Here is a 22,396-nt window from a genome sequence, read left to right on the forward strand (position 1 = left end):
CTCTCTACCCCACCGCTTACTTGCTGGAGGCTGCCTACCTACATCTGCACTTCTCCCTTGTCGCAATATCATCGACGCCATCACCGTATCCTCCCCGACTCGACCTACGAATCCATCTGGGAATCGAATCCTATTTCCCACTGCGAGCCCCGACCTCATCATGATTTCCGAAATTGGCCCTCCGATGGCGCTCGAGCTGCAGGATGGGTACATGTGTCAGGGGACCAGCTTCGGCGCTGAGAAGAGCATCGCCGGCGAGCTGGTTTTCCAGACCGGCATGGTCGGCTACCCTGAGGCCTTGACCGACCCCTCATATCGAGGCCAAATCCTGGTCATTACCTTTCCTCTGGTGGGCAACTACGGAGTGCCATCCCGCGAAGATCAAGACGCCCTCCTCGACTCCATACCAGCCTATTTCGAATCCTCGGAGATCCATATTGCGGGATTGGTGGTGTCTTCATATGCCGGCGAGCAATTCTCCCATCACCTGGCACACTCGAGCTTGGGAACATGGCTCAAAGAGCATGGGGTCCCTGCGGTCACGGGCGTGGATACCCGAGCACTCACGAAACGGATCCGAGAAGAGGGTAGCATGTTGGGAAGATTGCTGATCGCGAAATCTTCACCCCATGGAGCCGATGCAGAACTGGACGATCATCTCAACAGGGATTCTACACCTCTATCATCGAACGGCGATGAGACGGAGCATTGGCGCACGGGGTTCGAGACCCTACCTTGGGATGATCCCAACAAGAGGAACTTGGTTGCTGAAGGTATTTTCCACCTGCTGTATTTTACCCGGACCATTGGGCTCATTCGTATATATAGTGTCCATAAAGGAACCAAAGTTATTCTCCCCGCCCTCCGATGATGCGTTGAAGCATCAAGGGCGCAATGTTCGTGTGATATGCGTCGATGTAGGATTGAAGTACAATCAAATCCGATGCCTGGTGAAGCGCGGCCTCGAGGTCAAAGTTGTCCCATGGGACTATGACTTCTCCTTAGAGCAGTTCGATGGACTCTTCATTTCGAATGGACCGGGTGACCCTGCCATGATGGAGGGTACCGTCAAGCGTATTGCGCAAGCCATGGAACTGGCCAAAGCGCCGATTTTTGGCATCTGCTTAGGCCACCAGCTCCTTGCTCGCGCAGCAGGTGCCAAGACTACGAAGATGAAGTTTGGAAACCGTGGTCACAACATTCCATGCACCAGCTTGCTCTCCGGAAGGTGTTATATCACCTCGCAAAACCATGGATACGCCGTAGATACCGAGTCCTTGACGGGCGGGTGGGAAGAGCTATTCGTCAATGCGAACGACGGTAGCAATGAAGGGATCCGGCATGTCAACCGCCCGTTCTTCTCAGTCCAATTCCACCCGGAACATGCCGCTGGCCCTCAGGATACCGAGGATCTCTTCGATGTGTTTGTCAACGCCATTACCCAATGTCTCGCCGATAAATCAGCGTTGTCCAAGTCGGTCGAGTTCCCCGGACTCACGCTCCAGGAGAACGAGAAGCTCCACCCTAGAGTGGAGGTGAAGAAAGTTCTCGTCCTCGGCAGTGGAGGGTTGAGCATTGGACAAGCTGGCGAATTCGATTATTCCGGAAGCCAGGCGATCAAGGCGCTCAAAGAGGAGGGCATCTACACCATCCTGATCAATCCGAACATTGCCACGATTCAGACCTCCCGAGGCTTGGCAGACAAAGTCTACTTCCTCCCGGTCAACGCCGATTTTGTTCGCAAAGTAATCAAATACGAGCATCCTGATGCCATCTATGTCACCTTTGGTGGCCAGACAGCGCTGCAAGTGGGAATCCAATTGAAGGATGAGTTCGAGGAACTTGGAGTCAAAGTTCTCGGCACGACCATCGATACCATCATCACGACCGAGGATCGGGAGTTGTTTGCTCGAAGTATGGAGTCCATTGGCGAGAAATGCGCGAAGTCGGCATCGGCCAGTAATACCGACGAGGCCTTACTAGCGGTCCAAGACATCGGATATCCGGTGATCGTCAGAGCTGCCTATGCACTGGGCGGATTAGGAAGCGGCTTTGCCGAGAACAAAGAGCAACTCGTGGACCTGTGCGATCGTGCATTCGCTGCAAGCCCGCAAGTCCTCATCGAACGCAGCATGAAAGGCTGGAAAGAGATCGAATACGAGGTGGTTCGAGATGCTCGAGACAATTGCATCACAGTGTGCAACATGGAGAACTTCGATCCCTTGGGAATTCACACGGGCGATTCTATTGTCGTTGCCCCGTCTCAGACCTTGTCAGATGCTGACTACAACATGCTGAGAACGACCGCTGTCAACGTGATCCGGCATCTTGGTGTGGTTGGAGAATGCAATATCCAGTATGCCCTGAACCCTGATTCGAGGGAGTACTGCATCATTGAAGTCAATGCCCGGTTGTCCCGTTCATCCGCACTCGCATCGAAAGCCACGGGATATCCTCTTGCATTCATTGCGGCCAAGCTCGGATTGGGCATTCCATTGAACGAAATATCCAACTCGGTGACGAAAGTCACATGCGCCTGCTTCGAACCGTCGCTCGATTACGTGGTGGTCAAGATTCCTCGATGGGACTTGAAGAAATTCACTCGGGTGTCCACTCTCCTTGGATCCTCGATGAAGAGCGTGGGTGAAGTTATGAGCATCGGTCGAACCTTTGAGGAAGCCATCCAGAAGGCGATCCGTGCTATTGATGGCCACAATCTAGGATTCAATGAAACCAGCGCCCTGATGAGCATAGACCAAGAGCTCCAGACCCCATCCGATCAACGCCTCTTTGCCATTGCCAACGCGATGCATTCTGGCTATTCGGTGGACAAGATCTGGGAGATGACCAAGATTGACAAATGGTTCCTGAGCAAACTGCAGGGTCTCAGCGACTTCGCGAAATTTATGTGCAAGTTCAACTCGAAGACGATTTCGCCCAACACTTTCCGCCAGGCCAAAGAGCTCGGATTCTCCGACCGACAACTGGCCAAATTCTGGTCTTCAACTGAACTTGAAGTCCGACGCGCCCGGCTGGACTATGCAATAACTCCCGTTGTCAAGCAAATCGATACCGTCGCTGCAGAATTCCCGGCCCAAACCAACTATCTTTACCTCACGTACAACGGAACGGAGAACGATGTTCAATTCACTGACCGTGGCATCATGGTGCTTGGGTCGGGTGTCTATCGAATTGGATCCTCAGTCGAATTCGATTGGTGCTCGGTGAGAGCGATCCGCACGCTTCGTGAACAAGGATTCAAGACGGTCATGGTCAACTACAACCCCGAAACCGTCAGCACCGATTATGACGAAGCCGATCGATTGTACTTTGAAAATATTACACTCGAGTCGATCCTGGACATATACGAGCTGGAGAACTCGAGCGGAGTCATCCTTTCCATGGGAGGCCAAACGCCAAACAACATTGCTCTTCCGCTACATCGCCAGAACTGTCGCATTCTCGGCACGTCCCCGGAGATGATCGATACCGCTGAAAATCGGTACAAGTTCTCTCGCATGCTTGATCGGATTGATGTCGATCAACCGGCATGGAAGGAACTAACCAGCATTGATGAAGCCAAGGATTTCTGTAACATGGTGTCCTATCCTGTGTTGGTCCGACCTTCTTACGTCCTGTCTGGTGCAGCGATGAATACGGTATATTCCGAACACGGCCTCGCGAACTACCTTCAACAAGCCGCCGATGTATCAAGAGATCATCCGGTTGTGATCACGAAGTACATTGAGAATGCCAAAGAGATCGAGATGGACGCCGTTGCGCGAAATGGAACCATGGTTGGCCATTTCATCTCCGAGCACGTTGAGAACGCTGGAGTCCACTCCGGAGATGCGACTCTGATTCTTCCACCGCAAGATCTGGACCCAGAAACGGTGAGGCAGATCGAAGACGCCACGAGGAAGATCGGAAACGCTCTGAATATTACGGGACCTTTCAACATTCAGTTCATCGCGAAGAACAACGAGATCAAAGTCATCGAGTGCAATGTGCGCGCCTCAAGGTCATTCCCCTTCGTTTCGAAAGTGATGGGGGTCGATCTCATCGAAATGGCTACGAAGGCCATGGCGGGTCTGCCACTGGTTGAGTATCCGCCTGTCAACCTTCCGCCGGACTATGTCGGTGTAAAAGTCCCGCAGTTTTCGTTCTCTCGACTGTCAGGTGCCGATCCTGTTCTGGGTGTGGAGATGGCATCCACAGGTGAAGTTGCGAGCTTTGGTCGAACCAAATACGAAGCGTATCTCAAGGCGCTTATCTCCACAGGATTCAAGCTTCCGGAAAAGAATATTCTGCTGTCGATCGGATCGTTCAAGGACAAAGTGGAACTGCTACCATCCATTGAGAGTCTGCACAAGATGGGCTACACATTGTTTGCGACGGCCGGAACCGCCGATTTCATTGCTGAACACGGAATTCCCGTCCGATTCCTCGAAGTCCTTGGAGGACATGATGCGGACCAGAAACCGGAATATTCGCTGATGCAGCATCTTGCCAATAACCTCGTGGATCTATACATCAACTTGCCTTCCAATAACAAGTTCCGGCGACCGGCAAGTTACATGAGCAGAGGCTATCGAACCCGGCGGATGGCTGTCGACTACCAGACACCTCTCGTGACCAATGTGAAAAACGCGAAGATTCTGATCGAGGCATTGGCCAGACACTATGATCTGGCGATTAGCAAAGTCGACTTCCAGGAATTCAATCCGGCCCCGACAACAGAGACGATCATGACACCACCGCTTCTCACCAAGCAGGTCTCATCTCCGTCCCTCTCACAGCTTCTTGCCAAGTCGAACTTCCGACAAAAGAATATCATCTCCGTCAACCAGTTCACTCGCGCAGACCTACATCAACTTTTCACAGTTGCTCAAGAGATGCGAATCGGGGCGTTACGAGACGGTTGCCTCGATGTCCTCAAGGGTCGAGTTCTATGCACCATCTTCTACGAACCCAGCACCCGCACATCCGCGTCATTCGATGCTGCCATGAAACGGCTTGGAGGTGAAGTCGTCGTCCTCCACGAGATCGCATCCAGCACCAACAAAGGCGAGAGCATATCCGATACGATTCGCACGTTGGGATGCTATGGTGATGCGATTGTTCTGCGACATCCTGACGAGACCAGTGTTCATACCGCCGCCCAATTTTCCACGGTACCCATCATCAATGCCGGCAACGGTAGCAAGGAGCACCCAACTCAAGCCCTCCTGGACATCTTTACGATCCGTGAGGAGCTTGGAACCGTGAACGGACTCACCATCACCTTTGTTGGCGATCTGAAATATGGTCGTACGGTGCATTCACTCTGCGAACTCCTGAAGCACTACTCGGTGTCTGTTCAACTTGTCTCACCACCGGAGCTCTCCCTTCCAGCTTCCGTCCGCGAAAATCTCGTATCTCGTGGACAGCTGGCGGGTGAATACACGGAGCTGAGCCCTTCGGTCATCGCTGAAAGTGATGTGCTGTATTGCACGCGCGTGCAGAAAGAGCGCTTCGAAGATCCGGAGGTCTACAACAAGGTCAAAGATGCATTGGTTGTGGACAACAGTGTGCTCAAGCACGCAAAACCCAATATGATCGTCATGCATCCGTTACCGCGTAATCGGGAGATCGCCGAGGAAGTCGATTTTGATCCGAGGGCAGCATATTTCAGACAGGTGAGTCAGGACTCTACTGCGTGGCAGAAATTTGCCGGGGACATTGCTAATGAATGTGCAGATGCGATATGGTCTCTACTGTCGGATGGCATTGTTGGCCTTGATTCTAGTGCCATGAAAAGTTACAATGAAAGGTTTCAGCGCATAATTGTAGAATCGTTAGTGTGGATATACTTAGTCATGGCCCGAGAATGCTTCCCTGAGATAGCATCAGGGAAGTGTAGAGCGTGGCCACGGATCGCGCCAGAAGGAATATCGATGTTCGCATTATAGAAGATCGTACACTGCGTCTTCCTCATTCCTCTCGACAAGCGCCCCGAAATCAAGCTTCATCAAGAGCTGATCAACGCCTCCACTCTGATCGGGTTGATAGGGCCTTCTACTTGGGTCATCCACTTCAAATCCATCAGATTCTTCCGTATTTGTTCTCAGCGTGCTGTGATCCAATTCCCGCAGACGAACCAACAAAGCCTTCATATCCCCGTCCAATCTTTTGCGTGATCGATCTAATTCCAGCTTCACAGTTGTCTCCTCGTGTTCGTAATCCATGAGAGCGTCAACGACACCCTCATCTGACTCCAGATCCAAAGCGGAGCGAATCAACGCAAGTCGCGTGAATGATCCGGTCAGTGCTTGGATATTGGCAAGAAACGAGCGCAAGATACCGGTAAAGGCGGGATCGGTGATTAGGAGCGATGTGCAAAGGGAGGATATAAAAGTTCGATGGGCGGATGCAACAGATTCAGGGTCATGCGAGCGTGACCCAGCATTCCCCGTATCTTGCATCGACGTCTCGTGCTTATCAGACCCTGCGGACACGAGAGAGAGATCCCGCATTGCTGACATTGCGTTCTCCCCGTCTGGCTGGCTCCTTTGGATCCAGGACCTGAATTGAAGCCAGCTATTTTGCACCACTTGCCCCTCGAAATACTCGCCGAGTTCAGAGAGCAAAAGCACACCCGCAGAGCACGTGGCCCAAACTTTTCGGCATTCAAGTCGTCGTTCTCGTTCTCGTTCTCGTTTTTGTTTCAGGACTCGCCGACCATAATCGGTATTGCTGCGAGGCGGGCCCGTTGGTGCTGGATGATCTCGACGAAGCAACGTTTGACGCCAGAGCTGGGAAAGGTGCATGTGTGCTCGACGGATTGCTAGAAGGTAGGCATGGATTGAAGAATATTTTTCCACATCGGACGAGGTGAGGAAGAGGTCCAGGGGAGAGGGGATAGAGAGAGTGAGTTGTACGGGGATGGAGAGAAGCATATCGTAAAATGAATGGTGTGTGTTCTTGATTCCATGATGAGACGTCGAAACTTGAGAACGGTTGCTGCTCATGTTTAGAGAGAGAAGTTTCCGGCCAAGGTCGAAGATGGGGTCTGAGGCATCCGAGTCATCTGTCATCGAAAGAAGAGTCGACCAGGTGCGAGCAAGAACTGAAGATATCTCCCCTTCTGTAACCATCAGACTCTTCAGGCTCGTGTCCTGCGTTGTTGTTGACCGGTTTGACATTTGTCTTCTCTCTTCCATGCACCGATCCGCTTCCGATATTAGACAGACGGCGAATTCACCTCTTCCTAACAAGAAAAATGCCGCCATCAAATCGAGCAGTTGTAAGATTCGTGGAAGAGGGAGCAGGTAACGTAATGTCTTTTGAGAAAATGTCTGCCGTATTCTATGGATCGCGGCAGAAAATTGACTGGATGTCAGTGGGCATTGCAGAGTGGACAAGACCGACGCCTGGTTTGGTAGAAGGGAGATATCAGCAACGCTGGAGTTTGCCATGAGTTTTCGTGTTTTGATTAGGTTCAGAGATCTTCCAACGAGGTGTATAGACGCAGCAACATCCTCGTCTACGAAATGTGGAAGGTGATCAGTGTGAAGATGGAACTCCGTTTCGCCGTTTTCAGTATTCGCCGTGATGAAGAAGTCATAAGTAGCACCTTTCGATAGATTGCCATACAACAGCCATGAAGATAACTGTCGAAGCCAGGCTCTTTCGGCAACACCTCGTAGGTCTAAGGCTGCTTGCTCAATGTCGAAATACCCGGTACTCGTCTCCCGGCGTAGTCGGTTGATAATGGAGGATGCCGTGCAGCTTTCCTTCGGCTCCTGCTTTGGGGCGAGCATGAATTCGGCAATCATACAATACCACGACATCAACCCCTGCCATGGATCGAATTCAGCAATAATTCCGGCCAGCGGGACGATATCGTATGCTCCAACTTGCGACGCATCCTTCCGTAGGATCTGCTCCTCCACCAAGAGGATTTTCCTTTGGAAACGAGCAAGATGGACGGTGCTGATGCACGTTGCCACAGCACGACAAACAAGCGAAGGGTGTGTCGAGGATATTTGGTGACAGAATTGTCGTGTTTTGTTGTGCACCTCCGCTAAAGTGCCGACAGACGAGAGAAGGGAGCGCTCCGTTGACGAGAGTGCAGGGAACGGTGTTTGATGATCAGGCGTTGCCTGTGGATCCTGGTTCTCGTAGAATAGAGGAGATGGATGGCCAGAAAGAGCAAGTAGAATTTCGTGAAGCATGATTGGAGGTCTGGTTGTGTCCGTACCTACGATATCATTGATGGGACTCCGTATGGTATGGAACGGCTGGTTGCATCACGGACGCAAGCAACCTATTTCTCCTAGTCTTGGATGCGATTCCGCGAAACGGAGTCAGGATAATTTTCGAACATTCAGGACTTGAGGTGAGATTTTCAAATCATCTTTTCGAATATGCCAGTTGCGCACGCGTGTCCAGACTCTCAAACGCGTGAACCGAACCGCAATTAATCGAGCGAAGACAAGAAAAAGCGTGGTGTTGATGAACAGTCTGAGTGATAGCTGTCTGGTGAGCCATAACAACCATCCCGCACATGTCCCCCTTCCAGTATTCCACGTCTCTTGTCAGCGTCACTAATAGAGAGAGTCACAGACTGAATTGATCGTAGAGAATGTACATCTTGTTGAGTGGACACTTTACAAATCATGGCGCATCCGGCCTATACTCCGGGTCCACTTTACTCTGCTTAAACAAACTCTTCCCACGAAGCCACTGCCGGTAGGCCTTATATCGTTTTTTCGCTCCGTCATCCCCCCTCACTGTCAGCGGATCATCGGGCAAGACAAGATAATCATGGTACTCCTCCAACACCTCCTCATCGGGCTCCCAAGGTCGCTCTTTCTGCCAACGCGCAGCCCCATTGTCCATTTCCTCGTCCGTGATATTTATGCCCAAGGCATTTCGACCCAGCATCGAGCCTGACGCAAGATCGCGCTTGAGATCTTTTCCGCCCACGTAGACCATAAAGTCTACCAGACTGCTATCTTCGCCGAACTCACCGGACTGAATAAGTGCGGCAAGTTCCTCCGAACCGGGCAATTCATTGCCCACAACCAGGGGCAGCTCCAAGGGATGTCGTACATATTGATCGTATTCTTCTGCTTCGGCGGCACTGACAGTGGGATTGAGACTGTGATGGTGGAACTGATTCAGGGTCCATAAGTGCTGAAGGGTTTTATCTCCAGGTGGAAAGGAGCTTGACAAGGAGTTCGATGTACCCGTTGTGATCGAAGAGTAAGGGACAGCATCATGGCTGGAGGCAACCGGAAGAGATCCGATTGAGAATGCCGGGGCTGGGAGTGGTTGAGCCGATTCATACGGATTTAGTCGCGTGGGTTTGGACTCTCGGATGATTCCTTGGCGAATTGGAGAAATTTCGCGAGGGGCGGATCCTGGGCGGGTGATGATGGACACGTCATCGCGTAGCGGATCAAAGATGGTGACGCCTTTTCGCGTTTTCTTGTCTGGAGTAGTCGGTCGCTCTGGGTCGGGGCGCCGTCGAGGCCGAAATGGAGACAGACCTTGGCGAGAATCTTGATGCCCTGTTCCTACCGAGGGGGCCCCAGTGCCAGAAATATATCGAGTGTTTACAATCAGTCGATACGAGAAGACCTTCGCAAGTGACGATATTGCCAATGGACGATAAAATTCTAGCCAGTAATCGTCAACCTGCTCCGGCTGTATTTGATTGACGTTGGACAGTTGGCGGAAGGGTACGGAGTGTGGTAGAGATCGTCTCTCAAGGAACTTTGGCGTATACCACTGGATATAGTTTCGCCTTTGAGCACGACTATCATTCCACGATCGAGGATCTCGGTGATGCAGGTAGTAGTCGGATGCCAGTTCCCAAAGCATGGGCTGGCCTTGCGCGTAAATGTAGTTCCCAAGGAATAGGTTATATGCCTCCTGACGCTGTGCATCGATGAATGAGTTGTTGTAGTATCGCTTGAATGACTCCACCATATCCCGGGAGGAAGACTGCCATTGATTGATTTTCCGATACGTGGACATGGTGTTGACCAAATGGGATCCGCCATATTGAACCGCGATGGTATCCCCGTGCTCGTGAAACATATTCGTGAAGATATCGGCGGCATCGGTTTCATATTCGACGGTCGGTTCCTCAATAATGCCAAGAGACTGCAGCTGTCTCCCGAACGCTCGTTTGCCAATGACCGACTGCGCAGCATTGGTCCGGTCCAGGCAGTCGATACAGTTGGTCCTCGCCACTCCGTTTTGGAGGCTCGGGTGGCCAACATTTTCACCACCGTTATGAAAGAATCCAGTTTTCGCCAAAATCTCCCCCGAAAGAATGTCCAGGGTCCCAATCACATCCTGGCCTCGCGTCTTGACCGCCCTACTCATGTCGAACGCCTTGTATAAGATCCTGTTCCCTTCCGGCAATGACTGGTTCAGATACCGTAGCGCACTTTCGAATTCATAAAGGAGTTTTGATTCTCGTGGCGTACGCTCTCTCGCCTTGATCAGATTGACAGCATAGATTGGAGATCCATATCGTTCGAAAAGATTGTCAAAGTGAAGTGCCGCTGCTTCGTAGAATGGGTCGACGAGATTCAAGTCGATATCTGGTTTCGGCGTGACCCCGGTATTTTCTTGCGTCCAGTACAACGGAATGCTTCCACGGTGCTGAACGTAGGATGTATACGTGGGATTGGCAAAAAGTCGGGGTCCAGGGGCGTGGAAACTGGTAGTGATCATTTCGGAAACGATTTGCTCCGTCTCAACGTCGTTCGCCACATATCCAAGATCATTTGAACCGCGTTTGAGAAATCTTGCTCCAGCAAAGCATCGCGAACGCCTGGCGATGATGGTCAAGTACACCCTGCGACCGAACACGTTCAGGGAAGACTGCGCGATGAATCCATGTATCACGGGCAGACACCAATCGAACGTGTTCTGAATGACACCTACTGCAGGATTGAGTAGATGACGATTCCAGACGAACATGTCGTTCCAGTCGTGCGGGTACGGTGTTTGGCCCTGAGCAAGGGCTTCTCGTTCTCGGATAATATTCTGCTGCAGGCTTCTGGTGATGTTGTAGGAGTAGCTGAAGTAAAAGTTGTTGTTCAAGTCAAAGTTATTGAGAATGCTCAAGTATCGGGCCTCCTCTGGGTTGCGGTCGCGCTGAAACTTCGAGGTCGAGCCGGTGGTGAGAGGTATCAACTCCGTTCCATCCACTTGATAGATATAATGCCCTCCAAGCATGGCCACTTGAGTCCGCTTCGTGATGAGAAGCATGTAGTAAGCTTCAGTAAATCGAATGAAGCCCATCAGTCCCCAGCTGGAGCATTTCAGCTTCAGTCCACCGCTGGCCTTGTTTCCGTCATCGATGGCATTTAGCAGTTGGTTCATTTCGCGCTTGTCGTAAACTATCTCATCCTCGAAAATATTGAGATGACCAGGCGGTGCTGTGCGATCGATTTTCAGGACGCGAAAGTGTCGGTCAAGGACGTCGCCCGCGACGAGATAGAAGCGCGTTGTCGTCTCGTACAAACTGAAACGGTGCATCTTGTGTCGGGCACTATCGCCAACTCTTTCATAGCCGGCACTTTTATTTCTCTGCATCGTTGTCGGGCTGTTACTTCGCTCAAATGATTGAGGGATGAGCGCTTCTTCTTCCTGGGCGCCGTCGAACTGGAGGCTCTCCGTTGCTGGAGACGCATTTTCAATCCTACTCTTCCGGTCGAGATTGGGAACAGCTTCATACGTGGAATTGGGTCCACCCTCATTCGAGAAGCCATCCTTGCTCTTTAACATATGATCTTCGAGTTGTTCAGCACCTTCAAGTTGCGGATCATGCCTTTTCGCGGGCGGGTTCCCATGATCTGCAGTATCCGGCATGTTGAACCGCCTTGGTGGGGATTGATCGGACAAGTTGACGAGGCTTAATTTAGCCAGGCTTCATCCTCCCATTCTTGACCCAAGTCAGACGCTTCTGTATATAAGACAAGAATTCAAAGTTCGCTGCGGTCTCAGTTAGATGCCACCTGTGGTTGCGATCACCAAACGTCATCAGGGCTCGTGTGCAACAACAACAGGTAGGGATGTCAACTTTTGCATCTTAATGATTCGGAAAGAGGACGGATATTGGTTTCATTAAATCTTCAGGTAGGCGGACGACCAAACGTTTGAAGGCAATGATAAACTGGTGATTGCTTGCAGTATTAATGCTGTCTATGGGCGAAATGTTGATGAGCGGTGGCAAAATTGGGATATAGAGCATCACGGGACGCTGTTGTTGATGGACTAAGATAAGGCGCTCTACGCTTAATTACCTCCGATATCTCTACGGTATGGTCTATTTGGTCTCTACATAATATCCATATACAGATTAGCCATCTTCGTCGCCATTTATATTGATGCCATCTCCTCCTTGGGGTATCATTAAGTCGACCGATGTCCGGTTCATCCGCATCGTGCCCTGGTGGATACAAGATAGAATATATTGGGTATTGCCTGGAACATGAATTGTCCAAATGTATGGCAATTTTGCTCACTCCATCTTGATCGAGGTGTGCTGAGCTGACTGATAGCTAGTTTATTCGGATTCTTGCATGTCTGACTTTGAAAGCTCCTGGACCCCAAAGCCGTCCTGGTCAGGTCGCTCCTTTTCGCCCAACGGTTCAAGAGTAGTCCCATCAGCAATGAGCTTCGTTGGACTTGGCGGAACAGGGCCCATCAAGCTTCTCCGATGTGGTTTCATGTCCAATAGTTCTTCCGTTTCCTCCACATCTTGCTCCTCCTCCCCATTGTCATCCAACGCCGTTGGGCCTCTATTCTGTGTAATCACTTCTCTCAGTTGGTCAACGAATTCCTTCATATGTGGAAACTCCGAATGCATGCCCGCCACATCGTCCGACCCATATGCCTTCGTCGCTTGTATGAGAGCGTGGTCTGCTCGTGCATATCGCCCCAACCGTATCCAATGATCCGAAGCCAGCACGTTCCAGAACGCCGCACTCCTCATTCGAGACCCGTACCGCAACATTCCAAGGCCTGGTCGCACTGTGTAGCATGCCGCCACGCGTTCCGCTAGTAGCACATGTCCAAGGGGGCCAACAAGGCCTAGTTCAAGCGCCTTGGATGCCCAAGTGACGGCACTGTCCGCAGCGGCTGTATTGACGGTGACGCGAAGTTTGAGAAGCTCCAGAGCGAGGCAAAGGCATCGTAGAGCATAATAAGGGGTGGAGCAGCGAGTGATGTAGGAGTATGAGGCGGTATCGAGGAGATTATCGATCGTTTCCAAGCGAAATTTGGAACTGGTGCTCGAGGTGCTGAGTGAGGACGTTGACGCTGTAGCCACAGGCCCTGAGCTTGGTGTAGATGCGTTAGCGAGCATGAGAGCCGATATCACAGCCATTTCGTTGGCACCGGCGTGATACTTCCAAGCCTTGTCGTGGGAAAAGTCCTGCCGTAGCAAGTCGTAGACGGAATGTGCAAGCTTGAAGTCACGAAGCATAAAAGCGAAATCGGCTAGCTTTCGCATGATCGCTTCCGGAGAGTCCGGTCGATAAAAGCCCTGCAAACCATCGTAATTCGAATTCGAATTCGTGCTGCCAAGGGATCCGATGGGATTGGAGGATGTTCGGGAAGAGCCGAAGGGGGCCCAACGTTTGGAAAGGGACATAAAACGACCGGAAAGACCTCGACGGCGGGAAACGACTTGTTCGTTCCATAGGGCAGAAAGTCGTTCCATGGAGGGAATAATGGATTGCGTGGCAAGTTCACGAACAAACGTGCGAATGGCGGTCGCGTCCGATTCGAAAATGCAAGGGGTTGAATCCTCGCCTTCGTATATCGCTTCTAAAGAGGCGGTTAGATTATCCCGGCGCAGGCGGAAGAACGACGTACCTCTTCGCTGGATTTCGGCTAGTTCTTCACTTGCTGATACCCATTCGCTTGCTGGCAGCCTCAAACTGTCATCATCCGAGGGGACACACTGACTACTCCTCAAGCGAAGGAGGTGGCAATGTAACCCGAATTTTCGTTTCATTTGCTCGTATAGTGCCATGGACTTCGTGATATCGTCATGATCGTCATCGTGAACCAGGACGTAATATCGAAGATAGTCGTTATTCACCCACGGCGGCAGTCTCCGCTCCCCCGTATTCGTACTGTCGTATAGTCGACGAAGCTCATCGATCGGGTTCGGGATTCGCGAGCTAATGGCGATTACACATGCAACAGGATGTGCAAAGGTTTCATGTGGAGTCATCGGAAATGCGGATAGGAGTCGGCGTAGGTAGAGAGTATAGAAGGGAGAGATGGTGTCGGAAAATGGAGACTTCGGGTCTGGATAGTCCTCGGGTTGATCGTCCGGTTCCGTTCGCGACTCTGCGAATGCGAGATGTCGGTCGACAAGGTCTTCCACTTGCGAAATGTCGCCGCCCACCCTTGCGTACGACAGCATTGGTCGAATGGTCTCAGGTGAACCATTGATCGGGTCCATAGTTGCCTCCAGACTTCGTCGTATCGGTGGCTTTGGTGCCCCTAGTCCGTCCCTCAGACCAGTAAACCGGAGTCCATATTCTTCCCAACTCCTGCTTGATCCAATACTATCCCGTATCACCACTTTCCCCGGGACCTTTTCTCCGAATGGTCGAATGAGTTCGAGGAAGCCTTCTACAAACCCCTTTTCCCGCATCATCTCTTCGGTATCTTCGGATGCAAGTACCCCAACGTGCGGTACGAAGGCTCGGAGAATGAGATCTCTTGGCTCGCCTCTCCGTCCCGAAGACGTGGGAGCTGTTTGATCGGAGCCATTGTGACTTCCCGTAGTCGTTGAGGCGCCAGCGATGACAGAAGGAGTGGGTGTAGCCGAACCCGAGCTGGGATGCGAGGTCGGGAGGGAAGAGGTGGAAGCGAATAGAGAGGACAGCGACGGATTCGAATGACGGTAGGGAAGAAAGGTGGATGAGGATACCTGTCTAACCCGCGGAAAGACGCTGGAGGATTCTAGGTCTGGGGAAGGTGATTGCACTGGGCTTTTAACGGGGGAGGACATGTATGGCGACTTATGGCACCCAACAAAGGGTGATGATTAGGAGGCCGATCCTCGATGATGGATGCGATGTTGGAAAATACATGGGTTATGGAGAAGTGATGGATGGGCCAAGCGGAGGTGCGCTGGGGGGAAGAAAGAGGTCAAAGGGCTGCTATCACCCGCAGCACATGTCCGATCGATCCCATGCAGAATCTCTCACTATTGAAAGATGATATTCTTACGTTGTTTGCATCTGATGCGCATGGATAGAACATGGTGATCGACTGGAGGCCGCGAACGCCGGAGAACAGCAAGGGAATATCCCGAAGTTTAGCCGGTGGGAGGTGGCTGATCATCGGGTCGATTGCTGGTTTGCTGTCACGTGAAGCTGCCGAGAACATATCCCTTAGGTAAGCAGGCGTGGGAGCCTGGTAGGTCTCTCTGCCTGTATGACGCATATCTTCAACAACGGAGTCAACATTCGAGATTCTGGCACGGAATATTAGTTCAGTACGAGAGCAATCCTATTGAAGCACCTGGACCACGATTCACCAGGACAGCTGAAATGACCAAGTCGACATCTCACATACTTAAATGAATCTGCAGTGGAGGTGCTATGAACTGCTGTCCATTTGATGCCACTCCTTGATCGCATCCTTGTCCTTCCACAGAAACGTCGACTTCACCTTTTCCACTCCTGTAACACTTTTCGGCCCTTTCTAGTACGGTCAACAAGATTTTCGGTTGTATCAATCTGTTTCTCTTCCTCCCGCCTGCCATCAATGACTGAACATGGCAATGATGATGCGCGTGTAACAAAGAGACAAAAAATCCAGGGCAGCGTGATCGAGAGGACAGCAGACGCAAAGAAACCCTCTGAAATGGCGGCAATGACGAGTCGAAGAGATTTGGAAATCAAGTTGACAGAAGTCGAGTCGACTTTGGCACGATTCTTCTTGGATGTTGCCCAACACATTGATCAGAATCCTTCCGGAGAGGTCCCTCATGCGAAAGCAACTGATGATCCCACCATTTTACGCTTCACGGGTGGATGGGTCCGAGATAAGTTGCTGGGGGTTGCTAGCCACGATATCGATGTGGCAGTCAACAATATGACTGGCTACCAGTTCGGACTGGTCATGAACCAATATCTGGACATCCCCGGAAAGTCCGAGAAATATGGCCTTCAAGGTTTGGCTGGGAAGCTCCACAAGATCGCAGCGAACCCCGAGAAATCGAAACATCTGGAAACCACGACGACACGGGTCTTCGGCCTAGACATTGATATTGTCAATCTACGAAAAGAAACATATGCAGAGGACAGCCGCAACCCACAGATGGAGTTTGGCACCCCTGAAGATGATGCTCTGCGCCGCGATGCGACCGTCAATGCCTTATTCTACAATTTGAATACGTCCAAAGTGGAAGATTACACCGGAAGAGGTCTCAATGACATGGAGAAGAAGTTGATCCGTACCCCCTTGGAGCCTTATCAAACATTCAATGACGATCCCCTGAGAGTCCTTCGACTTATCCGCTTTGCGAGTCGGCTGGACTATGCGATCATACCTGAGGTATTGGAAGCCATGGCCGATGAATCGATCAAAGCGGCATTACGGCTGAAAATCAGCCGCGAAAGAGTCGGGGTGGAAATTGAGAAAATGCTCAAAGGGCCAAGGCCTTTGATGGCGCTTAGCTTAATCCATCGACTTGGGCTCTATGGCACGATATTCACCGATCCGACCATTACACCCTCGTGGCGGCCAGATACCCAGAGGTGGGACTCGGTTTACAACTTTGTGAGCAGCCTTTTGCTGTCGGATGCGGATGAGAAATTGATATCTCTGCGTTCAATCCTAATCCAGAATGAAGAGGATGGGTTCCTTGCGTGGGTGCTGGCTTGCACCGTTCCGTATCTGGATGCCCCAGAGCCTGCAGCCAACAAAAAGGGCAACAACCCCTCTCACCCTGGAGTATCCGCATTACGTGAAGGCATCAAGGCTCCAAACAAAGTTTCCGAGGTCACAGCAATTGCATACCAAAACCGCTCGGCTATAAAGGACTATAAGGACGGCCTGTTTATGCAGTTGAGAAATCCTGCTTCGAGAAAGAGCACGACCGATTTTGCTGCTCGAGATGTTCTTGGTCTGGCAATTCGACGATGGGGCTTTACTTGGAGGAGCCAAGTGCTTTTTTCCATGCTTGACGAGATCCATTCGGGCACAAGGAGCATCGCCAGTAAGTGCAATTTCCCATCATACTGGACGACAACTGAGGTATAGCGCAGCCATTGTTTCCTCCTATGAGGCATTCGTCAAGCACGTAGAATCCTTAGATCTTCTCGACGCATATGCGTTGAAGCCCATCATCAATGGGAAAGCCCTTATGCAGGCCCTAGGTGGTAAATCAGGACCGTGGCTTCGAGGTGCATTGGACACGGTTATGGCATATCAACTTCGCAATCCCGGGAATGCCGATGCATCCGCGGCTATCGATGAAATAAAAGCGGCTCGCAGTAGGGACGAACGAGAAACCAGAAACGAGGCGAACAGTGGTGAGCTCACCAGGTCACTTATTCATCATTTTCTGAGGCTCACAATTCGCTCTTCTTTCGAAAAGCATCTGGCTCCCGAAGTGACCAGTGATGGCCGAAAGAAGCCTTCGAATGCAATCAGATCTTCGAACGACTACATCGACGAAGAGAAGGAGAAAAACCTCAAACCCTGGAAGCATGGTGATGGTTTGGCATTGGAGCTGCTGATCTGGTCTGCAAAATCCATCAGAAGCCAATGGGTCCAAGATAACTGGGGATTGCTCATACCCCCAATCCTTACCTTGCTCGATGACCATGATACTGGATATAAGATAATTGGATGCGATTGTTTGAGGCATGTCCTGGAAGTGACCCCGTCGTTACATTTGCAGCAAACAAATTTGGCAAATCTATTCGAAGAGAAGTTGTTGACATGCTTCTATTATCTACCGACCTCAATTTCGGTCGAAGACAGCTCGAGGACCCTTGCAGCAGCCACGGCAGCGATGGTCCAGCTCATACGATCACGATGGGCAATCGTGGCCAAACCTGATATGGACCGACGCGTACAAGCACTAGACAAGCTTCTCCGACAAGGGATCCTCCGGCCATTGGAGCTCGCAGGGGACAATGCAGCGTTTGCCGCCGTATTGTTTCAAAACATGGCGTCCATTCTTGATGAGATGGAAATCCTGTCTGTCAAGCACATGCAAAACGTGCTTGACCCGATCTGCGGAACTCTTCGCGACCCATTCTTGCATGCCCACCCCCCTCTCGCGATCGCGACGCTTGAGGCTCTGAGGTCACTCATGAGAAACGCTTGGCCTCGAATTATTCCACACCGACAACAGATTATCCGAGGGTTAACGCGTTGCTGGGTCACTTTATGTGAAGACTCGCAGCAACCCTTCAGTAATGAATCGGAACTGAATGCAGCTCGACTGGAATGTAAAGAGGCCTGGGAGATGTTGTCGGCCATCACGATGCACGGGGGTGTTGATATAGAGGATGAGATCCATGAAATGGTCGAGGCCGACCTAAGGTTGGGCGGTCTTTTCCAACGCAAGGTGTGAATCCGAATGAATCTTCCTCATTGTGCCTCTGCCAAAGCCGGCAGATCCCTCTCATTCGGATCTAAATGAATATTAGCCATACGAGCTTGTGCTTCCTCGAGCTCCTTCTCCGAGTTACTCAAGCTTGTAGCCGTTGCTGGACCCGAGGTGTCCGTGATTTTCGTCTGTTCCGCTCCGGACTCTTTTCCAATCTGGTCCAGGGAGGCCAGGCGTGCTTTCAGCTTCTCTAGCTCCTGGTCGTTTTCTTGGGATTGCTCGACCCCTGCCATCGCTTGGGCCTTCTCCTCTGCTTTGGTCTTCTCCTCTGCTTTGGCCTTCTCCTCTGCTTTGGCCTTCTCCTCTGCTTTGGCCTTCTCCTCTCCCTCCAGCCGTTCCAACTCATCCTCTACGTCGCCTTCATCGACGGAGATTTCAGCCTGGCCGGTAATGACGCTCGAAATTTCCCCTGATATGCCCAGTTGTTCCTGAAGGCGGTCCACAACGTCTTCGACGCCTTCTACCCCACCAACGGCCTTATTGAGACCCTGGAGCGCATTTGTCGAACTCTTCATTGCCCGAACAACTTCCACTTGGGTGGACGCATCTTCAATTTGCAAACGAAGGGATTGAAGCTGATGCAGTGTCTCGCGGCGCTTCTCGGCAGAAGATTCGGCTAGTTTTCTTGATCTCAAAGCAGAGAGCGCCGCGCCTCGGCGTTTGCCTTCAAGCGCCGTGCGCGCAGCCCGTTCATGATGAGAAACCTGGTTCTCAAGCTCGGAAATGGATGGGGAAAGCTTGGAGATAATCGTATCAAGCTGCGCCACGGTCACATCAGCCTCATTAATGGGGGGTGGCGGATTGGAGGAGCCTGGCAGGGCAAATTTAACTGTGCTGCTCTCACGCGAGTAGGTAGCCACCGGAGGATCGGTATCGCGAGACAGATGAAGAATAAGGAGTTCCATGGACAGAGGAGATGGGTGGGGTTTGGAGGAGAGCTTTGATACAAGATGAGACAGCGTTGTCGGTGTGAATACGAGCGTTGAATGGTCGTTCCGCAAATGTGCTAGAATTTGTGAAGTCGTGGCCTTCAAAGTCGTCAGCATAAATCCTGTCTGTAGCCCAAGTCCCAGCCTACCTCGAGGTTTTCTCGAAGGACAAATCTACCCGTTGCGGATGAATGAGTTCCTGACAAATCGGGTACACCCAATCGTCTCAATCCCCACCGCATCACCTCCCAGGGCGATATACTCCCCAGCCAGCCTGTATTTCGCTTGGAGATATTACTCGTGGCAGAAAGGAACTCCTCCAAAGGTATAAACACATCGCGTGCGATGGCGTCCGCCTGATATGTCATTAGCAGCCTGTTCCAAGCTAACGACCGTGGAGCTTTATCACGTACAATGACATCTCCAAGCCCGGAAGGCCTCCCTAATTCTCTAGTTTCGAGAGCTTTCGCGAGCTTCTCCCCAGACTCCAGTATGTACGTGTCGCTTCCCGTCGCATCAGTTGTGTTGTTAACCGTCGTTGCCGCTCCAGACTGTCCGGGTAAAGCACCCGCCCGGGCTGCGTGCGCTAACGCGTTTCTCCATGCGTCGAGATTGGCGGTGTAGCCGTCTGGATTGGCGGTTCGATGGGCGGGAAAATCGGAATATAATGATGCTACTCGTCTCTTGCTTGGAGAATATCAGTACACGCTTTGTAGGGATAGAATATGGGGACAAACCTCTGAAACGCCTCCTCATGGGTAAACAGGAAATGGAGTAAATCGGACATGTTGTTTTATTCGCGGAACCATAATAAAGGAGCGCGCTCGGCCTCGACACGTCTACATATGTCGTAGTATGAAGAGCATGCTCAAGTCCATGAATAGTAGATAGTTGAACTTGGGCGAGCCGAACATGAAGTTTCGAGGTTGTCATGGTGATTGGATGAGCCGTTGAAGATAAATCAGGTCAACCCCCCAACCCACTTCGATTCCATATCATTCGTAGCGTACCGCTTTAAGCACCTTTATAGCAAAATCAAGCATTTAATTGTCAATCATTGTGCTGTATTGGACTGTCTACGCCCATATCATGCCAAATCAGGCAATACGGTAATGTATTCTATGCTGTTATCTATGGTGTTGACTACAGGCTGTACACTGGCTTTCCGCGCTGCCCCCAAACGGTGTATACCGGGATTACAACAAAGGTTGTAGAAAGTGAGCCGGCCATAGAAAGGCAATGTTCTAGCAAACATACCCTCTCGATGCGCCACAACCGACCCTTAGATCGATGTTTCCGTTTGCTCAACATCAGCCACTGGTTCATGCGGCAAATCGAGCAGGGGCGGCTTCTTTATGCTATCGCCCTCTGCCTGACTTGTCTCTTCCATCAGCGAAAGATGGTTTTGCTCTAACCCCGAAGTCTCGGCGCTATGCGCGTTTAGATTGCGGTTTTCAGGGTACGAGGGAGACCTTTGAGCATCCGTGTCTTCCATCTCTTCAGGGCTCTGAGAATCTGCAATCACGGCCCTTGAATCCAGAGCATCATGCCCATCCTTCTCTTTATCAAGGGCCTCCCTAGATGTTTTTGCTTTCATGGCTCGCTCTCGTGCGTCGGCAACCAAAGATTCAAACTGGCTTTTGTTCTTGTCCCTCCAAACATCTTTGTCGAAATCTTTTTTCGAAACATCCGAATTTGATCCAGCCGTTCCCCTTAGCGATTGTCCGCCTTGAGTTCGCTCCCATACATCGAGCTCTCGCAGTAAATCCTTTTTCAATCTTGGTCTTGAACTGTCACAGTTGGCATTGTAGATGTTGACCCATTCGGTGTGCCGCCGAATCAATAACTGCCGGGGACCCCAGTTCGGAATACCTAGTTCGGAGAGTTTGGTTCGAAAAGCGCTGTCTTTGAGAAGACTGTAGTTCAACTGAGCGATTGGTTGTAGAGCGAGGTCTCTCGGTGAATTCAGCGTTCTCGCGACGGTATTTGCAGGCTGATTCTTCGTGGGCCTGCTCATGCTAGCAGTGTTAGTCGTCAGTGCCCCGTGTGTATCTGTAGGCGCAGTGCAGTTGTCGAGATGGGAGAAGACATATTCCTCCTTCATCCGCTTTCCGCAGATCGGACAGGGCACCAGCATGTCTGGGGTATTCGTAGACTCGCTGGAACGAGGCATTGCTGGTTCGGGGGTATAATCTGAGTCTTCGGAGTCGGGTATCGTAATTGGTTCGCCAGATCCGATAGGTATTGATGTGTGTTGTGGATTTCGTCGACTTTGGCTGCGCGTTTGTCTTCTGTCTGCACCCTCGTCATCCCTTGACATTCCTATGTCACGTTTTCGTTTGATCCCTCTCCTGCCTTGTATTTCATCCTCGGCGGGACAATTCAGAGTGTCCTGGGTAGACTGCCGCCGGGCCATGTTCATCATCGTCTTTCGAGAAGCGGTGAATGCGTCAACAGCTTCTTGGACTGCCCAGTTCTGCCTCAGCTTGCTTGCTTGATCTCCAGATCGGCAAGCGGGGCATTTTCCATCACTGGAAAGGCATTTTCGGATACATAATGAGCAGAAGGTATGTGAACAACTGGTCATCATTGGGGTGTCGAAGAAATCTTTGCAGACCTGACAGCGTAGTGAGGACTCGAGAGGAGCAATTTCGGGTAGCGCTGTCGACAACCAGTCGGACGGATCTGGTATTTCAAAAGTGGTGTCCATATTGACAGTTCTGCGGATGATCTTGGGAGGAAGCTGTGGAAAACTGTGGGAGACGCGTTTCCTATCACCATGACGTGTTGTCGCGTTTATGGATGT

The 22,396-nt window shown here is 51.3% G+C and overlaps 7 protein-coding genes across 7 annotated transcripts; 2 read left to right on the forward strand and 5 right to left on the reverse strand.

Moving 5' to 3' along the window:
• The first annotated feature begins 38 nt into the window (after positions 1-38).
• On the forward strand, positions 39-5,871 carry P152DRAFT_100686 (carbamoyl-phosphate synth). Its single transcript, XM_033673550.1, has 3 exons — positions 39-773; positions 829-5,678; positions 5,740-5,871. Exons 1-3 carry the CDS (start codon positions 161-163, stop codon positions 5,794-5,796), a joined length of 5,520 nt encoding a protein of 1,839 aa, XP_033532133.1. The 5' UTR covers positions 39-160; the 3' UTR covers positions 5,797-5,871.
• On the reverse strand, positions 5,809-8,550 carry P152DRAFT_100720 (uncharacterized protein). The gene has a single exon (XM_033673551.1). The coding sequence runs from the start codon at positions 8,214-8,216 to the stop codon at positions 5,946-5,948; it is 2,271 nt and encodes a 756-aa protein (XP_033532134.1). The 5' UTR covers positions 8,217-8,550; the 3' UTR covers positions 5,809-5,945.
• Positions 8,551-8,554: 4 nt separating this feature from the next.
• Positions 8,555-11,877, reverse strand: P152DRAFT_508783 (uncharacterized protein; the record flags this gene model as incomplete). The annotated part of the gene is made up of 3 exons (XM_033682597.1): positions 8,555-9,693; positions 9,733-11,707; positions 11,744-11,877. 3 exons carry the CDS (start codon positions 11,875-11,877, stop codon positions 8,659-8,661), a joined length of 3,144 nt encoding a protein of 1,047 aa, XP_033532135.1. The 3' UTR covers positions 8,555-8,658.
• Positions 11,878-12,283: 406 nt separating this feature from the next.
• Positions 12,284-15,282, reverse strand: P152DRAFT_460644 (uncharacterized protein). Its single transcript, XM_033679960.1, has 2 exons — positions 13,888-15,282; positions 12,284-13,839 (listed from the first exon to the last, which is right to left on the reverse strand). The coding sequence occupies exons 1-2, from the start codon at positions 15,038-15,040 to the stop codon at positions 12,575-12,577; spliced, it is 2,418 nt and encodes an 805-aa protein (XP_033532136.1). The 5' UTR covers positions 15,041-15,282; the 3' UTR covers positions 12,284-12,574.
• A 627-nt stretch (positions 15,283-15,909) lies between these two features.
• P152DRAFT_467879 (uncharacterized protein) lies at positions 15,910-18,625 on the forward strand (the record flags this gene model as incomplete). Its single annotated transcript, XM_033680796.1, has 2 exons — positions 15,910-17,257; positions 17,307-18,625. The coding sequence occupies 2 exons, from the start codon at positions 15,910-15,912 to the stop codon at positions 18,623-18,625; spliced, it is 2,667 nt and encodes an 888-aa protein (XP_033532137.1).
• Positions 18,626-18,642: 17 nt separating this feature from the next.
• P152DRAFT_475719 (uncharacterized protein) lies at positions 18,643-20,377 on the reverse strand (the record flags this gene model as incomplete). The annotated part of the gene is made up of 4 exons (XM_033681433.1): positions 18,643-19,689; positions 19,740-19,946; positions 20,004-20,277; positions 20,328-20,377. 4 exons carry the CDS (start codon positions 20,375-20,377, stop codon positions 18,643-18,645), a joined length of 1,578 nt encoding a protein of 525 aa, XP_033532138.1.
• Positions 20,378-20,651: 274 nt separating this feature from the next.
• Positions 20,652-22,356, reverse strand: P152DRAFT_460647 (DNA repair protein rad18). The gene has a single exon (XM_033679961.1). It carries the CDS (start codon positions 22,298-22,300, stop codon positions 20,873-20,875), a length of 1,428 nt encoding a protein of 475 aa, XP_033532139.1. The 5' UTR covers positions 22,301-22,356; the 3' UTR covers positions 20,652-20,872.
• Between the last annotated feature and the right edge of the window lie 40 nt (positions 22,357-22,396).

This window comes from Eremomyces bilateralis (assembly GCF_010015585.1).
Source record: "Eremomyces bilateralis CBS 781.70 unplaced genomic scaffold P152scaffold_18, whole genome shotgun sequence".
Taxonomy (NCBI): Eukaryota; Fungi; Ascomycota; class Dothideomycetes; order Eremomycetales; family Eremomycetaceae; genus Eremomyces; species Eremomyces bilateralis.

What these genes read in the sequence shown, in the direction of transcription:
- P152DRAFT_100686 (XM_033673550.1), top strand. Translation starts at nt 161, where the DNA reads ATGATTTCCGAAATTGGCCCTCCGATGGCGCTCGAGCTGCAGGATGGG. An exon ending in GAGGAACTTGGTTGCTGAAG is followed by an intron (nt 774 to 828) that starts GTATTTTCCACC and finishes TCGTATATATAG; the next exon opens with TGTCCATAAAGGAACCAAAG. An exon ending in GGGCAGCATATTTCAGACAG is followed by an intron (nt 5,679 to 5,739) that starts GTGAGTCAGGAC and finishes ATGAATGTGCAG; the next exon opens with ATGCGATATGGTCTCTACTG.
- P152DRAFT_100720 (XM_033673551.1), bottom strand. Translation starts at nt 8,216, where the DNA reads ATGCTTCACGAAATTCTACTTGCTCTTTCTGGCCATCCATCTCCTCTA.
- P152DRAFT_460644 (XM_033679960.1), bottom strand. Translation starts at nt 15,040, where the DNA reads ATGTCCTCCCCCGTTAAAAGCCCAGTGCAATCACCTTCCCCAGACCTA. An exon ending in AGCCGAAATCCAGCGAAGAG is followed by an intron (nt 13,840 to 13,887) that starts GTACGTCGTTCT and finishes CCGCCTCTTTAG; the next exon opens with AAGCGATATACGAAGGCGAG.
- P152DRAFT_460647 (XM_033679961.1), bottom strand. Translation starts at nt 22,300, where the DNA reads ATGGACACCACTTTTGAAATACCAGATCCGTCCGACTGGTTGTCGACA.